The 20174-nt window shown below is 51.4% G+C and overlaps 1 protein-coding gene across 1 annotated transcript in view; it reads right to left on the minus strand.

Moving 5' to 3' along the window:
• Positions 1–13808, minus strand: part of RIMS4 (regulating synaptic membrane exocytosis 4) — a 71188-nt gene extending 57380 nt beyond the window's left edge. Inside the window, exon 1 of the mRNA XM_005903179.3 lies at positions 13484–13808. Within this exon, the coding sequence (XP_005903241.3) occupies positions 13484–13580 (97 nt within the window). The 5' untranslated portion in view covers positions 13581–13808. The remainder of the gene's footprint in view (positions 1–13483) is intronic.
• Between the last annotated feature and the right edge of the window lie 6366 nt (positions 13809–20174).

The raw sequence follows: 20174 nt of genomic DNA on the forward strand, positions 1-20174 counted from the left end.
ATCTAGGTTTTCTTACGACAAATTCCTGGCTCATTCCATGACAATCAGCTACCCCTTAGTCTTTCACCTCAAGCAGCCTGTCAGGGGCCCTGCCCACCTCTCTGGAAACCAAGCCGATTTTCCATGAGGCTCAGCTGAGATCAAACAGGCAAACATGCTCTGTCAGGCCCAAAAGGTTTTTATGTTTGCAAGGTACAAAATAGAAAACCAAGACAGACACCTTTCAAAGAGATACCTGGAAAGAAACCAACTGGGAAGCACAAAATATACATCTATAGTCATGAACAGAATCAACTGCAGCACAGACTGTTTTTATTTTCTTAGTTTTCTGGCTGTCCCGTGCAGCACATGGGATTTTAGCTCCCCAACCCGGGATTGAACTGACGTTCCCTGCAATGGAAGGCAGATTCTCAACCACTGGACCACCAGGAGTGGTGTAAAGTTCAGAAGTGTTGGAGGCAGGCGTGGTGCAGTGGTAAAGAATCCGCCTGCCAAGGCAGGGGATGCCAGAGACTGGGGTTCGATCCCTGGGTCGGGAAGATCCCCTGGGTAGGAAATGGCAGCCTGCTCCAATATTTTTGCCCGGGGAATCCCATGGACAGAGGAGCCTGGCAGGTTACAGTCCATGGGGCTGCAAAGAATCGGACCCAACTGAGCGCACACACTCATACACACTGGGATTGAAGCCCTGTCCTACCCTTCACTAGCTTGACTGTGGCCAAGCCAGGAATCCATCCAGACACTCGATTCTTCCAGCCCCACCTAACCCTGTGGCCATGCACACCTCACGGGACTGCAGAGAGGGCGACCTGTAACAAGGGTGGACACTGCCCAGCACAGAGCTGGCCACACCTCTTCTCCCCACTCTGTCCCCAAAAGTTCCCAGACAGGGGATGGGTGGACCCACCCAGGCAGAGCCCCTCCACCAAGGACACCTATCCCACAGCTGCTGTGAATTTCCGCCATTCTGGTTCCCAGCTGCCCCTCCCTTGAAGAACTTCTCTGAGCAGATCTGAGCTGCCTTGCCCCAAAAGTTATGCCCCCACCCTTCACGTGTGGGGCTCTCCACAGCCCAGGACTGTCTGATACAGGAGGACAGAAGGCTGATCAACCTTCTGATGCCATCTGCCCTCCAGAGCTTTCCCTGGGTCAGGCTGAGGCTGGCCTGGAGCAGAGTGATCATTATCAGCTGCTTTTTTTTTTTAATTTCTTTTTTGATGTGGACCATTTTAAAAGTCTTTATTAAATGTGTTACTATATTGTTTCTGTTTCATGTTTTGATTTTTTTGGCCACAAGTCATGTGGGATCTTAGTGCCCCAACCAGGGACTGAACCGTACCCTCTGTGTCGGAAGGTGAAGTCTTAACCACTGGACCACCGGGGACATCCCCAGTTGCTTCTTTTCCTGCTCATCCTGCATCCCGGTCTCACCTGAGATCACTGCGTGTCACCTGAACAGGAAGCTATGTCTCAGCCCAAGTCAGTGGGAGCAGGAGGGCACTCTCCCATCTTCTATAATCTTTTCAATCTGAAGGAGTCTAAGAACACCACACGTGTTCATTTCTCCCTCCCTCGCAGCACCCACCTGATCCCATCAGGGCCAGGCTCCCCAGCCTGGGGTCCCTCTCCCCAAAATCAGCACAACCAACAGAAGCTAAGCAGAAGTGGCTGCAGCTCCCAGGGGCCAGATGGCTGCAGGGTGGGTGGGCCTGGGCCTGGGTGGGCCCCCGAGGCCCCTGGTCCAGTCTTGGTGTTGGGCTCAGGCAGATGAGAGATGTTTCTCGGGGCATTTGCTGAGGAACTTATGAATTTCCATTCCAGGCCCCAGTCAGGGACACGTCCCCCCACCTGCTCCCAAGGCGACTACCAAGCAGCATTTCTCAGGGACCCCGAGGGCTGGAAATGAAGGAAACAGACTGGGAGCCTCCGGTGCCCATAGGGCCCAGGGTGGCCACCTGCATCACCTGGGAGAGAAGGAGGCCCTGGCTGGGCTTCCAGAAACATCCGTCCTGCCCCTGGTTTTGCCAGAGACGTGCTGCGAGGCTTTGGGCAAACCATGCAATCCCCGTCTGCACCTCAGCGAGAGGACTTCAAGAGACTTCCGGCTTAAAGGTTCTGAGACAGTAACAGCTAATACTCTTAACACACCCTTACTGCTTGCAGGCTCTCCACAAAGCATGTCACAAATATGTACTCATTTAATCCTCCTGACATCATTAAGGCAGGAAGGAGTGATTACTAGCCCTTTTTGCAGCTGAGGAAACTGAGGCTCAATGAAGTAACTTGCTCAAGATCACACAGCCAGTAAGTGGTAAAGCCAGGCTTCAAACCCAGGACACCCAGCTATGGAGTGTGTACCATAACCACCGCTATGCTATACTTCCTGGGTATCATCTGACAACTCTTGAATCCTCACAGGACTGGGCACCATCATAGTTTCCTATCTCTCAGTCATGTCTGACTCTTTGCAATTCCATGGACTGTAGCCCGCCAGGCTCTTCTGTCCATGGAATTCTCCTGGCAAGAATCCTGGAGTGGGGAGCCATTCCCTTCTTCAGGGGACCCTCGCAACCCAGGGATCAAACCTAGCACCACCATAACAGCTTAATAAGAATTTGCTAACTGGAAAAGAAAGAAAAAACTGGTAACCTAAAAGACCGAGATGATGGGAGTGGGATGAGGTAGCTGAGGTGTGAAGGAGACTGATGGTTCCCTGGGCGTCCTTTGGTGCTGTCTGGCTTTTCACCATATAAGAAGTTACAGTTCGGAGAAGGCAATGGCACTCCACTCCAGTACTCTTGCCTGGAGAATCCCATGGACGGAGGAGCCTGGAGGGCTGCAGTCCATGGGGTCGCTAAGAGTCGGAGACGACTGAGCGACTTCACTTTCACTTTTCACTTTCATGCATTGGAGAAGGAAATGGCAACCCACTCTAGTGTTCTTGCCTAGAGAATCTCAGGGATGGGGGAGCCAGGGGGCTGCCGTCTATGGGGTCGCGCAGAGTTGGACACGACTGAGGCGACTTAGCAGCAGCAACAAGTTATAGTCAGTAACGGCAGCATAAAGGGTTGTGGGGGCTGGAAACGGTGTTTGTCCAGGGGAAGGGACAAGAGACCCAGGAGATGGAGGAGCCCGGGGCCCTTTCAGCTAGGTAATTTTTGTGCTTCTAAAATGTACCATCTGCATATATTACTTAATGCAAATAATACTCATTCTTTTAAAAAGTGTTCAGGGACTTCCCTGAGGTCCAGTGGCTAAGAATCCACCCACCAACGCGGGGGACATGGGTTTAATCCCTGCTCCAGGAAGATCCCACATGCCACGGGTCAACTAAGCTCGTGAGCCACAACTCCTGAGCCCACGCACCTGGAGCCCATGCTTCGCAACAAGAGAAGCCACCACTCCGCAACTACAGAGGAGTCCCTGCTCACCGCAACCACAGAAAGCCTGCCCACAGCAACGAAGACCCGGCACAGCCAAAAAAAATTTTTGAATTTTAAATAGAAGTAGTGTTAGTCGCTCAGTCGTGTCCAACTCTGTGAGCCCATGGACTGTGGCCCACCAGGCTCCTCTGTCCAGGGGATTCTCCAGGCAAGAATACTGGAGTGGGTTGCCATTTCCTTCTCCAGAGGATCTTCCCGACCCAGAGATCAAACCCAGGTCTCCTGCAGTGCAGGCAGATTCTGTACAGTCTGAGCTATAGGGAAGACTCATTTAAAAATAATGGTATTCAGTGACCCATCAGCCAAGAATCAACTAGAGAGAAACTCTGGCAGGAGAGGGGATGCTCGAGGGATGAAAATGACCCTAGAGGCACAGGAAGGGGAGGAACACTAAGGAGGAGATGCGGGGTTGGGAGACTCTGGTTGTATCTAAACCAAGCCCACTAGACACCTCGCTATTCAGAGGCCCAAAAGACAATGGGAAGTGGCCTTAGGAGGTGCTGCGATCCAGTGGCTGAATGGAGACCTCTTCTCCTGCCTCCTAACGCAGCTTCTCAGGCTCCACCGGGCACACGGTGAACACCGTGTTTGTGTTCGGTACCAGAGCCAGGCGTCCCAACCGCAGGGAGCGCACTCCCACCATCCCGCCCTTCTGCACCCAGGATGTCCACAGCAGCAGGAAAGGCACCCCTGCAGCGGCCCAGACGCCGTCTATGCACCACACTCACCCCTGCAGCGGCCCAGACGCCGTCTATGCTCCACACTCACCCCTGCAGCGGCCCAGATGCCGTCTATGCTCCACACTGGCATTTTCTCTCATTCTCTCAAGGTAGAGTTACTCACTCCAGTTGACAAAGGATGAGGCTGAGGTCCAGAACAGTGACATGTCAAGAGACATAGCTAGGACGTGGCAGAGACTCAAACCTGGGTTTGGGGTCCTCCAAAGTCTGTGCTCTTTCACGATCCTAAGCCACCCCTCTTGGAAGAGTACTTCCCATAAGTTGAGGACAAATCCCAACTGGAATATATTGGTGAATGCTTTTTGTCTTTAGATTCTGAATTTTATGGGACTGGATAAGATTCTTATCACATCATAAAGTCTGTCCCCGCCACGCCTTGAATCTGAGCTAAACCTCAACCTTCCCTAAGAAATTACCAGCGACCCCTTTCTTAGAAACATCTAAATAAACTGACTCAGTAAAGTCCCTCGGTAGAATTTCCCTACTTTTTACCCTTTTACATTGATGGTTCTTTTAATTTACTTCTTCCCAGTGGAGACCTGTCCTCAAATGAACCTCCTGGTTTTAATACATATTTCTGCCTTTCTTCAACGCAAGAAAGGGGTGGCATCCTATTCCCTTTGGTAAAAGATGCTAGGCCTGAGCCCCTCAGAATCTGCAGAGCTGTCTGAGGCCAATATGTCACAAAAGGATATTATGGGTTGATGTGTTATTCATGTCGACTCATTTATCATTTATACAGATGGTTTCCAAAAGGATTGATGGGGTCCTTCACAATTAAACCCAGTGCAAAGCAGGGCAGCAGCTGAGACTCATCTGATCTGAGACCTTGTGATGGAAATAGGTGTGCCTGAAGACCACACCCGGGTACCGAATCTGGTACCCGATGTCCCAAGCATCTAAGACACCTAAGGAGACATCCCAGGTTCAGAAGAACCCTTCATTTCTCTCCAGCTTTTTTCTCTAACCCAGTGATTCTCCAAGTAGGGTCTGGACCAGTATCAGCATCACCTGGGAACTTGTTAGCAATGAGATTTTTCAGGAACTTCCTTGGCAGTCCCGTGGTTAAGACTCTGAGCTTCCACCACAAGGGGAGTGGGTTCGATCCCTAGTTAGGGAACTAAATCCCACATGGTGTGGCCAAAAAATTTTTTTTAGTAAATGAGATTTTTAGGTCCCAACCCAGACTGAAGGAGAAACTTGGAGAGAGGCCCAGCAATCTATGTTTCAACAAGTCAACTTGATGATTCTGACCCGACAGTAACAACCACAACGACAGTGGTAACCCCTAACTGAGCATCTACTATGTGCACAGGATTAAACCATAATCTCACTTGTCCTTATAACTGAGGACCACATGCCCAGCTCTGAGGTAGGTGTGTTTGTGCATTATGTCCATTTACTCCCTACAATAACCTTTTGAAGAACTTACTTTTTTTTTTTTTTTTTGGCCGCATCACACAGCATGTGGGATCGTAGCTCCTCAACCAGGGAGCGAACCCATGCCCCCTGCAGTGGAAGCACAGAGACTTAATCACTAATGGGACAGCCAGGGAAGTCCAAGAACTTACCATTATTATGCCCCCATTTTACAGATGAAGAAACTGAGTCCCAGAGAGCTGAAGCCACTGGCCCAAGGTCGCACAATTCAGAAATGGCAGAGGTGAGATAAAAATTCAGGTGTGTTGGATTCCAAAGCCACGTTCTTTCTGTCCCACCCTGGAAGCTCCCCAGAGTTTCCCAGCTATATCACCCCGAGAAGCAATACAGCTGGGTCAGATGAGAGCTGAGGAGGAGAGAAGGGGCAAGCAGAGAGAACCTGCCTGGGCAGAAGAAGCCCAGACTCCACACTACCTTCCAGCTACAATGGCAAAGGAAGCCACATGACGCATTTAAAGTCACCTGTGTCTAAGGAACTCAAAAGACTGGGATTCAGGAGGCGGTAGCTCTTGGCTTCTCTCTGACTTTACCCAGCTGGGGGTCTTTCTCCTTCCCACTCTGAACCTCAGTTACCCGCATTCATATTCCTTATCAGTGTCTACAAGGCTCACTTGTGCCCCCAGCTTGCTTCTCTGACCTCACCTCCCCTCATGCAGCTTAATCACACTGGTCTGCTTTCTATTCCCTAAACACCCAAATTCATGCTGACCTCAGGGCCTTTGCACCACCTGTTCCATACGCCTAAATCCCTCTCGCCCTTCATACTCCCATGGCTGGCTCTTCATCATTTAGGCCTCATCTGTCACCTCTTCAGTGAGCCTTTCCTGACTACCTTATTTCATGTCCTACCCCATCAACCTGTCTTTTCATTTCACTTAACACAGACTGAAATTATTTATTGCTTAATTGCTTCCCTGTTTATTATCTGTCTCTTCCACTCCAGAACATAGCTCCACGAGAGCAGAAACTGTCTGACTTGTTCCCCAGATATAGCCCCAGCACCTAAAGAGATGTTTGGCACTGAGCGGCTAATTAAATATGAGTTGAAGAAATAATACCACCAAAGAAGAAAACCTAGACTCAAAGGCCAGAGGCCTGGATCCTTAACGGTGACCTTGGCAAGGTGCTCTGCCTCACTGAGCCTCAGTTTCCCTCCTTGCCTAAAGAAGAGCATGGACTAGACACTCTCCAAGGGGCCTTCGAAGATCGCTAGTCTAGGAAAGCCAGACCTGGAAGCCGCCCAGCTGGTCCATCCAGAAGAGGCAGCTGGCCAGGGTCCCTGCAGCAGCTGCCCCCTCCCCACCCCCACCCGCATCCCTGCCCAGCCACGCAGTCATCTCACTCCCCCGTCGCAGAAACTGTTAATGAAGTGCGCACTGCTAAATGCAGTTACAATTACGGGGGCTAAGAATAAGGCGCTGACATCAGCCTTGTCAGTTTCCGAGTGAATCAGAAGGGGAGGGGGGAGGAAGGAGAAAAGGGGAGGGGGGACGGCGCTCCGGAGCTGTCAAGTGGAAATAGCACAGCGTTAAATATAATCCAGCATTGGCCTACATCGGTCTGGAGAGGCAGGTGATAGATCGGCCCCCAGGGCTGAGGCAGACAACTGGATTCTTCAAGGAGGCCAGGCAGCCCCGTGACGGGGATCATCCAGGAACCGATGGGCAGGAAGGCACTCCAGAGAGCTGGGGTGAATGGAGTGGGATGGCAGATCCCAGAGGGGCGCATCTGAAGCTGAACAGGCCCTCATACCCTCGCCTTTGTCAGTGTCTGCTTGGCCAGCCCAAGCACAGCTGCCAGGCCTGACACTGCCCTTTCCCACCTGGAATCTCATTTCAGGCCGGGGGGCAGAGGGTGGTCTCTGGAGTCAAACACGCCTGGGTTTGAATCACTACTGTGCAACCCAAGAAAGTCACAAAACTACACCACGCTGCCTGGCTTTTCCTCATCTGCAAAATGGGTACATTGACAACAGTAGCTATCCCTTCCGGCTGCTGTAAGATGCAGGAAGACTACGACACTGTGCACAGGAGAACAAGCCTTTCAAGCAGTTTTATTTTTACAATGCTGAGACATGCTCAGACAAGGATAATTAACCCCTTTTTCAAGAGCGGGAAACTGAGGCCCGGACTTGCCTGAGGCCCTAACACCAAAGTAGAGTCAAATCCAAGCCCCATCGAGTAAATGGGGAGGGTCAGGAGGGAATTCCAGTCAGTCATTCCAGGGGACTGGGGGTGAGGGTGGGAATTTGAGCTTTGACAGGAAGACAGTGGGCTTGACTGTCAAGGGGGGGTACACAGATGACATTGTGGGGGGCATCGACACCCTCTGAGCACATTCTCCAAAACTGGTGCCTTTCCAACAACTCTTAAAAGAAATGTTGAAGCGATGGTTGTTAAGGCCCCCGTGAAGAGATATTAGGGGAGGCAGAGGAGGAGAAAAGCCCTGAGATGAGAGAGAGAGGGTCAGCTGGCTTGTGTCTGCTCTCCACCTCTCCGCCCTGCCCTCTCTCAGCCTTCAGTCAGAACAGGCTCACCTCTGGATGGAGGTGGGTAAGGAGGAAAGCAGCGCAGAGTTCTCAAAGGGAGACGAGGCAATGGGTCCCTCCTTTTCCCTTCCCACCAAACACAAGCAAGGGGGGGCCTCTCTGATGCCTGCAAACGCCAAGGAAGCTGCAGCCATGAGTCTGGCAGCTTGGGGACAAGGAAGAGGGGGCGCCAGAGCGGGGAGAAAATTTTCGGAAAGAGCCCTAACAGCATCAGAACAGATCCGGAGGCCAGTGAGCTGTGTACTGGGGGAAAGGATGACTCCTGTATATGCTATTTTTCTGAGATGCATCTTTCAGGGTCATTCAAGATAGCAGAGTTTGGGGTCCACACACTCACCCCACCCACAGCTTGAACTATGAGAAGAGCTGGTTCCATTCTTTACTGTGCCTCAGTTATCCAAATCCAGAAGAGTTCTGCCCAATTCCCAGCCCATAAAGGAGATTACAGCACTTGGTGGTAACTTAGGGAAAGTGGCAGAGGGGGGACAGGAAGTGGCATGCCCCAGGGATGACGGTGCCACCTCGCGCCCTCCAGCGGCCCTGATCCTGAAGGATATTTTCAGGCTCCTCCCCTCACCATTCCTCCTCATCCACCCAGCCCCAGCCCCCCTTTAGGGCCTAAGTTCTGTGTTCCCTCCACCTCAGGGTGGAAGGGGTGGTTCAGCAGGACATTTTGTTTCCCAGAAAAAGCTCAGGTCAAATTTCAAGGACAAAAGTTAGCACTGGGGCTGGGAAAGAAAACTCTGCCAAGAGGAGTAAACTGGGGAAGGGAGGGGGAGTCCAGGGCGGGTCATTCCAGGTGCCTGGGCGGGGGCGGGATTTGGAGCTCTCGTTTCCCCTGCTGAGATCTATCTGGCAAGACAGGAGTATCTCTTCCCCACCAGCCAGGAGAGGTAACGCAGTCAGCCCCCTCCATTTTCCCTCTGTCCAAAAATAAGGGGAGTGGGTTTTGGCACTAGTTGGTACGTCCCAGCCATCAGGCCACCCCACCCATCAGTTCTGGCCTGATCGGAAGAAGGCGGTACCACGAAGGGCTTTCCAGCTCAGAGATGTGGCCCGAACTGCTAGGAGAGGGACCGGTAGCCGGCCGGTGTTGCCATGGCAACTTCCTCCCTGCACTGGATCGAAGCATCCTATGGGCAAATCGGAGCTGGCTGCTCCAGCTTCTCCGCCCCTCTCCCAAGCGGGTGGGGGAGAACTGGACGCCAAAACCACTTGGTCAGACTCAGGGACACCATCCTCAATTTTAGACCCTGATGTAGCAATCCCCTTTGGCATTTGCTGGAAACTGGAGACACTCTCCAGACAAGCTCCCCAGCCGTGCCCCAAGGCAGACTGGCAGGTCTGGGACTGAAGATGTAATAAAAACAAACTGTTAAAGAGAACGGGGACATGGGGCGCTGGGTGCTCCCCACCCTCTTGTTCCACATGCAAGTCCCCCAAATCCCCATCTTTAAACCCCTCCCAAGAAGGAGGGCCCAATTGTGCCTTAATAGCTATAACAATGCAATAAAATTAGCTTATAAGCTAACGTTTTGAGAATCAGGCTTCCCCCCCTGCCTCAAACCCACAGATTCCTTTCTACAATCTTGCTCAGAAACAAGCCTTACTTCTTGGTAAGAAGAAAGATGACTAGCTAACAGCTACCGAGAGCCTGTCTAGTGTCAGGCGCTGTACTCTGCCCTTTCCGTAGCACACACAGCGCAACAATCAACCGCATAGATGCTTGAGGCAGACCGCTCAAGTTCAGACCCTACCTCCCTCATGTCCTGGCTCAGCGACCTCGAGTGAATACTCTCTCTGCGTCTCAGTTTTCTTCTCTGAAAATGGGGATGTTAACATGAATTGTGTCTCAGTTTTCCCATTTGAAAATGGGGACTGTCAAATGTTAATTTTATAGACTTGCTGTGAGGAAAGAAAACAATATTCAAAGTGCCTAGGAGAATACTTAGCAGAAGGAATCATTTAAAAAATGTTTACCCTCTGTGGTCCATGCTCTGCTTTTCTTCCTGTTATAGATAAGAAAGCAGAGGTCACATGTCTAACTGCCCCCTGCCCGACCCCTCCTCAATTACAAAGCCAGAAGGAGCCAGGTTGAGCCATGAAGACACAAACATGAAAAATGCCTCCCAAAAGCATGCCTCTCTAAAGCCCCAGTATCTTTATGAAAAGGGGCAAAGCAGTGTAAGAATTGGGTTCAGAGTGCACAAGGGAAGATGCTTCTTGGGAAGAATTCTAGGGATCCGCGGTGACCAGCCTCCTGAGCCCCAGGGTGGCTAGAAAGGGGAGGAAGGGGCAGCTTCCTTTGCTGACAAAATGTCCAAGGCTCCCAAGCTCAAGGCAGGAAAGTGCTCTGGCCCAGTTAAGGCTAATGAAAGTCTCCTCCTCACAGTTTCTCAGGAAACCAGCTGAAGGGTAGCATATAAACTCTGAAGATGGCTCTGCGTCAATCGAGTTGATGAAAAAGATGCAGTGGACAGGAGGTGGAAGCAGCAACAAAGGGAGAACCCTAGATAAGCCAGAGGACCATCAGGGGCACCCCTGGGCCACCGGGAACAGAGAGGGGCATGAAACGGTTAGGCGAGGGAGCCGAAGAGAGAAAGGTAAAGCCAAGTCAGTTCCGACAGCCCTCCAACTGCAGCAGTCTCTGTCCACTATCTGAGACATATTCAAACTGCTTTTCGAAATTAGTTCAGCATGGTGCTGCTCTAAAAGAATAAACCTAAAAGGCTTTTTTTTTTTTTTTTAAGGAGAAAATTAATGACTTTGAGAAGAACAAGAAAAATTAAGAACCAAGACAACGTTCCCTACTTCCGATTCTCACCAGACACTCATTAGCCTTCCGGAAATGAAATTTCACCTTCTCCCTCCCCCTCCCAAATTCGAAGCATCCCTTAAGATGAGCAGTTGAGCACAAGATGCCCAAACCAAACTCTCGGCTGTCGGCAGCTCCCTGGGGCCTCTTCACCTGGAAACCATTTTCTACACAGAGAGATCTGACTTAAAAAAAAAAAAAAAATCATCTTTCAGAGACGGGACTAGTGCTTTACTGGAAAGAGAACCGGAAACCTGATTTTAGTCTCGGCTCTGTGCCCGCCTCACTGGGTGACCTTGGGTTATACACACACACATAGGGACTTCAACCTCACACACATTCACACACACACATCCATGTGGGGGCAAAGCGACGTTGGACAAGACGATTTCTAGGTCCCCCAAGTGAAAAAAAAAGTTAAGAATTTGAAGAAATCTGCTGGGGGAAAAAAAAGCAGGGGAAAAAAAGCAGGTGGACCTTTAAAAATCTCTAATATTGCATGAAGTTACCTATTGTAACTTAAGTGAAACCAGAGCAAGTCGCCTGCAACCAACGATAATAACCAAAGCATCTGAATCATGACAAGGAGCATGACTCTGGAGAAAATCCCAACTGTCCCTACCACAGGGACAGTTGGCTCTTGAGACCTAAGTGGCCTGTTGAACTTCAGGAGTGTCCTTGAACATCAAGGGAGGGATGGGGGAGCCCACCCACCGAGGCAGGTGGGGCTCCCTCCCCAAACCCCCAGTTGAGCCAGATTTCCTCTCTCTGATTTTGCTCCAGGGGAGGCCACTGGGTTAGGAGAGCCCCTCCACCCCTCCTCACCTTGCCTTGTCCATGATAGTAATAATACACCCTCCCTCAGCTGCATCAAGGGGGAAGCGAAGCCTCAGTTATTCTTTCTGTAAAATGGTGATTCTATAAATTGGCTCTGCAGTAACCATCTTCACTCCACCCCCTCTTCAGGTCAACACCAAGAAGGCTGTGTCAGGGGTCAGCCTCACATGCCCCCATTCACCCACTCAGCCAACACATTCTGCTGCAGAACTTTCTCCCCACTTGCCTCCTGCTCCAACAGGAAGAGGTGAGCACCCATCACCCACCGCTCCATCCAAGGCTTATCAGATAACTGGCTGACCAGATACGCGTCCCTGTAGGCAGAGTCTTAAGCAGGGCCCTTGAACTCCCTAAAACTATGGACAAAAATGTTTGGATGGTGCGTGTATGTATTTGGGGGAGAACTCATCCGTACTGTCATCAAGTTCCCCAAAATGTCAGGAAACCATTTTGCTCCTCCCCACCACACACTCCCCTCCCCTTTCATCCCCTCACTGAACTAAAATACTCTCAGATCAGCATACAAAACACTTGTAACTTAACCCTTGTGTCTGAGGTACCATCATCCCATTTTACAGACCAGTATATGGAGGCTAGAGGCGGCACGACTCGCCCAAGGTCACGGCTAATAAGGAGATAAGCAAGCCCAAGACCGGAACATGATTCCGACTCCCTCTCTGGCACTCTTTGGGGAACTCTCACCCAAAGCCCTCTAGCTACCCCACCTGTTGGTGGATTCGCTTCCTCACCGCAAAAGCGTATCCGAAGCCCTTCTGTTTCCTCTGTCTGGTCCCAGGGCCGCCAGGAGCCGGTTTCTCCACATTTCCCCGCCCCTTGGGCTCTGGCCGAGGTTGCGCGCAGGCCTGGGAGCCTGAGGTTCCGGCCGATGAATGGTGGCCCGGTCCAGCCCACCCAGAAAGGCCACTCCAGGCCCAAGAGCACCCGGGATCAGAGGCACACTCCGAAGGGCGCGCAGGTGTAGAGTCGGCGCCGCCCTACGCCTCCCTCCGGGACCAGCCGGGAGGAACCGAGAGGAAAGGCCGTCCCCCGGCCGGTCCCCTCAAGGTCCACCCCAGCCCTGGAGCCCGAAGCCCCCGCCCCTGGGGAAAGACGAGAGACAAACGGGGGGCGCTCAAGGCCCTGGGCGCAGGGCAGGGGTCTGGCACTGGGAGTCTCAGGATGCAGCCAAGACAAAGATGGAGCAGGAAGGTTGCGCGCCACCTCCAATGGCGGGGGGCGCGTCGGAGCCCCGCGGGTGAGGCGGCCAGAGCCCCGGTGTCTGAGGAGGGGGCACTTATAGGAGGCTCGGGGAGGGCGGCAGGTCGGATGCAGAGACAAGAATGGGAGCATTCAGTTGGCGCAGGTGAGTAGGGAGAGCTAAGTCCAGGAGACCCAAAGGGCCCACCTGCGGAAAAGGGGTGAATGGCAGAGGATCTAGGTCCCTGAGGGCGGCGGGAGGCGAGAAGACCCCACACCCTAGAGACTCTGAGGTCCCGTGGGTGGGAAATTAGACCCTGGGGGCGCATCCCCGAGCGTGGTTGGGATTGGGGGTGGGGAGGGAAGAGTGGCCACCTCTGAGGGCGCACGGGGTCGGGGACGGGGCCTCGGGATCCGGCTCCCGGGACACCCCCCGGGGGTCGGGGGCGGGCCGCGCGCTTACCCGCGTCCTCGTCGTCGAAGGAGTTCATACACGGGAAGTAGATGGCGAGCGCCTCGAAGGAGGCGGACAGGCTGAGGCGGCTCTGTGAGCGCTCCATGCCCGCGCCGGCGCCGGGCGCCTCGGCCGCGGCGGCGGCGGCGGCGGCCGGCTTGGGCAGCTTGGCCGCCCCATTCTTGACGCGGAGTACTGCGCGCGGCGTGGTGGCGGCGGCCCGAGGCCGGGCCGGGGCTCCGCGGCGGGGCTGGCGGGCGCGGCGGGGCCGGCGAGCGGGCGGGCCGGGAGCTGGCGGCGCGCGGAGCCCGAGGCGCGCGGTGCTCCCGGCGGCGGCGGCAGCGGTGGCGGCGGCGGTGGCGGCGCAGCTCGCTCTGGCCCGCGGCGCCCCCAGCCGGCCGCGCGGGGCGGGCTCCAGCCGCCGCCGCAGCCAATCGGCGCCGCCCGGGGGAGGGGGCGCCGCGCGCGGGGCGTGGGAGCCGGAGGGCGCGGGCGGGGCCCCTCCTCGCCTCCCGGGCCCGCAGGTTGTGCGCGCCCCGAGCGACGAGCGCGCCGACTGCTGCGGCCCCACGCTGTCCCCACCCCCACACTGAGCCCCCCAGACGCCCCGAATTCCAGGCGTCCGGTCCCCACCTGAGACCGGCCAACCCAGGGACAGAAACGCAGTCGAAAGGGACACAGTCACGGTGACCGGCACCGGAGACCCTCAGGTTCACACGTGAACCTGCAGAGCAGCTCAAACGGGCACCCCCACGACTGCATCCACTTGTGCAGGACACACGACGGACACCCTCAGACTTACACACCCAGAGAGATTCACCCAGACTCACTCATAGCGACACTTGGAGAACCCAAGGACAGAACCCCTTAGACTCCAGACACCCCTAAGACCCCCACAGGTAGGTACATCCACGGACACACACAGATTCACACCCAGAGACCTGCAGACACACTCTGAGGAACAAATAGGCACACCCTTGGCCACATAGGAGACCCTCAGAACCCACACGAACTGAGAACTTCTGGTGGACACACACACCATCGTGAACCCACAGTAGCCACAGAATCCACACTCACAGACACCCCTACTCAGTGACACACTCATACTCAGTGACCAGGCCTGCATGGAGAGACACCAGTGCCCCTCCAACACTGAGCTCTTTCACAGGGATCCAGGCACACCCAGAAACACCCTGACAAACACCATCAGACTCACACAGTCACCCTCAGACTCAGACACACCTCAGTGGGCACACACAGGTTCACACCCAGACTTAGTCACTCCTGGTGATGGATATATTCTGATGCATAGACACCCGCAGACTCATACAGGGACACTGAGAAACACTCCACCAGACTCACATGTTCACTCAGACACTCCCACGTATAAACCCCCAGGGACTCACACACACACACACACACACACACACACACACACACACACACAGATAATGCAGAGCCCCCTAGATGAACACAGTCATAACTCGAAACCTGCACTCCGTTCGCTGGCCTTGACCCAAGACCTAGGTCCCTACATAGTTGGGCCCAGATGTCTAACTTTTCCCAGCTGTTCCTACATCTGCTTCAGGAAGCAGCCTGCTGAGATGGCAAGAGCACAGTTTCCATCCAGACTGTGATGCTATCCTTCACCTGCCTGTTTTTCCATCTGTACAGGAGAGATGCAACCCCCGCCCCACTTTTGGATGGTGGTGAGGATTAAGTAAGATAACGTGTATTAGTTTTCAGTTGTCGTATAACAAAGAGACTTAAAAAAACACACCCATTTATTAGTTTACCATTCTCTCAGTCAGAGGTCTGAGCAGGCTTGACTGGGTTCTTTACTTAGGACTTCACAAGGCATTGGCCAGACTGGGTTCTTATCTGGAGGCTCTTGAAAAGAATTGGCTTCCAAGCTCATTCAAGTTGTTGGCAGTATTTGGTTCCTCGGAGCTGTAGAACTGAGGGTCCCATTTCCTTTCTGGCTTTCAGCCAGAAGTCACTTGCCATTCCTAGAAACAGGTCTGTGGTCCTTGCACATGGCCTCTTCATCTTCAAGATCGTTATTAGGATGTCAAACACATCTCCTCCTTAGCAATTCTCTCACCTCCCTTCTACTTCCTGGACTGAGAAAGCTCTGCTATTAAAGTGCTTGTGTGATTAGATTAAGTATGTATGTGTGTGTGTATATATATACATATATGCGTGTGTGTATATATATTAATAGAGAGACAGGCTTCCCTGGTCGCTCAGCAGCAAAGAATCCGCCTGCAATGCAGGAAACACAGGTTCCATCCCTGGGTAGGGAAAATCCTATGGAGAAGGAAACGGCAACCCACTCCAGTATTCTTGGAAATGCCATGGACAGAGGAGCCTGGCAGGCTTCAGTCCATGGGGTCATAAAAGAGTCGGACTTGACTTAGCAGCTAAACAACAACAGTGATATAGACACACATACATATATATATGTGACATTTTGTGCATATATCACATATCACTTGTAAGATACATATGTATGTATGTATTTTATAGCACATGTGTGTTCATGTATGTGCACCTGCATGCGTGTGTATGAGGGTATCTCACCCAGCCCGAGGGGATCTAAGAAGGCTTCTTTGGAGAGGTGACATTTAAGCTGAAAATGCTATGTGCCTGGCACTGTTCTTGGCCCTGGGGATATAAATACCAGCAAATGAAATAAAGTCACTGCCCTCACATTTGCATTTAAAAATCATCTCTGGGACTGCTCTGGGAGGAATGGATTGGAGTGAATTTAGCGGGTTGCTTCCCCCTCTTCTCTTCAGATAAATCCTGATTTGAACCCAAAAGCCACTGATTGTTTCTAAAATGCAAATGGAAGGGGAGGCTGAGAAAGAATGTCCCGTGGGAAGGTGAAATGGAGGAGGTGGGGGGACTGTGGGTCCCGAGGCCAGATGGGAGGCTGTGGGCCCCGGGTGGGAGGCAGCAAGGGCCAAGGCTGGAGAGAGGGCAGGAAGGGCTGAGCCTGAGAAAGTTGCTGAGACAACCTTAGGCAGGATTAAGAGGAAAGCTGGATGGGTGAGGATCGGGAAGGGAAGGGGGGAGCAAGGCACTGCCAAGCTTTGCAGCATCAAGAGAAAACGGCACAGATGGATGAAACTCCTCCTCTTCAGCATCCGTCCTCTAAGATGAAGCGCAAAGTGAAGTGGCCCCAAAATGTTCCGTGTGTAGCAAGACTCAGGTGAGCGCCTTTCTAGAGGAAGGGAGAGGCAGCTGGAAGGTAGCTGAGCCCAAGAGAGCCCTGGTTGCTGCTGATAAGAAAAAGACTGATCCTGTTTGTGTTCTGCCTGCTGGGGTAGGGGTGTGTGGATATGTGTGTGTGTGCGCATAAGCATCTCTGTGGGTATGTCTCTGAATAGATGGGCACTTCTGCATATCTGTGTCCTTGTCTGTGAATGACCTTGTTTCTAAATATGTCCTTGGAAGATGCATATCTTTATGTTAAGTGAATCCAATCTGGCTTTAAATGCAACATACATCCTGGTCTTCGTATGCACTGGTGTGTGTGTGAGTGAGTGTGTGTGTGCATGTATGTGTGTGTGTGTGTGACAAGAGACACAAGAGAGACAGAGACACAAGAGAGACAGAGACACAAGAGAGCACTTGTCTGTTCTCTATGTGTGTGATCCACACCACGTGTCCCAGTCTGTGTGGGTCTGTATCTGCTTGAGTGGGCTGGTGTCTCCTGCTGATAGTGTGTGCTTCTCAGCATCTCTTTTACCTCTTAGTATATCAGGATCCGTGTGTGTGTGTATGTAACTAGGCTGTGTTGGTTTTATTTGGGTATCAATGTTGATGTCTGCTCTTGTCCATGTGTGTATGTATCTGTCCCCTTAAATCCTGGTAGTGAGAATTTATCCTTGACTGTGTGTGAAGGCTGCTGTCTGTGAACTTGTCCATGTAGGCTGGTAGCTTGAGAGGGGACTCATCTTCTTGGATTAATTTTTGCATTTAATTGGCTAACACAAGACTGAGATGATGGGGATAGAGATATTAAGATCTGTTATTAATTCCAAGTCCCTTAGACAACTGTCTTAACCATTCATTTATGCTTCCAACCATCCATTCAGTCATCCACCCAACTATCCACCCTCCCACTCTTTCATCTCAATTGCACTGATACTCACTAGCTACATAGTGACACTTACTAGCTACATAGTTCTCTCTCTTAGACAAATGACTTTATCTCTCTGTGTCTCTGTTTTCTCATCCATGAAATGGGAATAATACCCAATAGATATGGAAATAGGGGTGTGGGAGTTAAGTGAGATATTGCATATAAAACACTAACTACATGGCATAATGCATAGTAAGTGCTTTCTACATTAACTATTATCATCATCATTGTGGCAGCCAGTATATTTCAGCAAATTCTCATCAGCACTTTACTACGGGCCAGCCCTGAGCTAGGAGCTGGTGGGGCCCTACTATAGCAGAGGCCATTAGGTGCCTCTGCCACCGCCTTCTGGTGTGACCTTGGATAAAACCTGTGCCTGCTCTGGACCATACAATAGATAGAGCACACTTCCCTTACCTCTGTTATGGAAATTCTTAGTGCACCTGACCTTCACAAACTGCAAAGAGCTGTGCAGAGTTATGGAGCAGGCTGGGGACCCCTCCCCTGCCAAGCCTAAGAATGGCAGGGGCCTGTCCTGGGTCATCTGGAGAGTCAGGCAGAGTTGGAACAAAGCCAGGACCCATTTTCACTGTGGGGCTTAGGCCGCTGCTTCCTCCCAATCCCTGCTGGACTCTGTTTTTCCTCTGGGGAAGCATTTGATATTCTCTCATGGTAGGAGATGAGCGTGGGGGAGCAGGGAGCGAAGAGGGGCAGGAACACACATTCTGGTCCAGGAAGAGCATCTTCACTTACTATTTGGTGAGGGGCCTTATGGCTAAAAAAAGAAAGAAAGAAAAATAATAAAGGAATTGGGTAGGGGGTGTGATTTCTGCCCCTCAAAACCACCCTTTAGGACAAAAGAGAGAGAAAGAAAGAAAGAAAGGGTAGAAAGAGACAGAGACTAGACAAGAGACAGGGACATAGTAATAGAGAGATGCGAGAAGCAGAGAGCAAAAGAGGCAGAGACAGAAACAAGCGAGAAGGAGAGAGAGAGTTAGAGATGGGAAGACAGAAGGAATGAGGTCAGGCTTTACCGCACACCTGGTTTGAGCTTCTCCAAAGCAAGACTTACTGCAGTAGCCCTTGCATCAGGCGCTGCTGCACTTCTTGAGTCATCCTCAACTAACACATACACACATACTCACATTCACACACTCACACACACACACACACAAACACATACTCACAGAGCAGCAGGTGGAGGAGGAGGCAGGGGCTTGAGGTAGGGGCAGATTCTGGCCATAAGAAACCTCCCGTGTGACCTTAGGCAGTGCTAAGCCACTGTGTTCTCATTTGGAAGATAAACTTCAAACCTCATTCAGTGACTTCAAGGCTAAATGGTATGATGCGGTAAAAGAGTTGTAGAAATAATGGAGAAAAAATTGGAAAAGAACCTTTAGAACTAGACAAGCTGATTTTACAGTTCATAGGAAAAATAAACATGTAAAAATTGTCAGGAAACGAGTTGGGAAGAGTACAGAAGAATGAAAGATAATGAGCCCTATCAGATGGTAAAACATTATAAAACTACAGTAAGGTTTTTTTATATAATTTTATTTATCTATATTTGGCTTGCTGGGTCTTTGTTGCTGTGTGGGCTTTTCTCTAGTTGTGGAGAGCAGGCTTCTCATTGAAGTGGCTTCCGTTCTGAGCACAGGCTCTAGGGTGCATGGGGCTCCCGTAGTTGCAGGAGGTGAGCTCAGTAGCTGCATCACCAGGGCCCTGGAGCACAGGCTCAATAGCTGGGGCACACGGGCTTGGTTGCTCCACGGCACACGGGATCTTCCTGGATCAAGGATCGAACCTGTATCTCCTGCATTGGCAGGTGGATTCTTTATCAATGAGCCATCAGGGAAGCCCAAAACTACAGTAAGTTTTTCAAAGGATAAAAAAAAAGAGTTTCCTTAATATATATAATATATAAAGAGTTTTACAAAACAATATGAAAAGGCCATTGCTCCAATAGGAAATGGAGAAAGGTCATGAACAGTCAGTTCTCAGGCATATAATTTATAAATGGCATGGTTTCCCAGGTGGCATAGTGATAAAGAATTCACCTGCCAATACAGGAGATGCAAGAGACTTGGGTTTGACCCTTGGTCAGAAAGATTTATCTATGTTATGTGATTCTCAGCACATAACATGGATAAATGTCATGTAAACAGCAAAATATTATTCAGTGTCTCTCACAATTAAGGGAATGTTAATTAAAACAAAAGTGAGTCACCTTTTTTGACCTACCAGTCTAATAAAGAAGAAATTGCTTGACAATAAATTGTAGGGAGAGGGAGTGGGGAAATAGACACAGATACACAGTGTTGGGAGTATGTATTGATGGAAACTCTTTGAAGATTATGGGCTTCCCAGGTCGCTCAGCGGTAAAGAATCTGCCTATCAGTGCAGGAGACACCAGAGACACAGGTTTGATCCCTGAGTCAAGAAGATCTTCTGGAGTAGGAAATGGCAACCCACTTCAGTATTCTTGGCTGGAAAATCCCATGGACAGAGGAACCTGGCAGGCTACAGTCCATGGGGTCACAAAGAGTT

This window comes from Bos mutus, chromosome 13, assembly GCF_027580195.1.
Source record: "Bos mutus isolate GX-2022 chromosome 13, NWIPB_WYAK_1.1, whole genome shotgun sequence".
In the NCBI taxonomy this organism is placed as follows: domain Eukaryota; kingdom Metazoa; phylum Chordata; class Mammalia; order Artiodactyla; family Bovidae; genus Bos; species Bos mutus.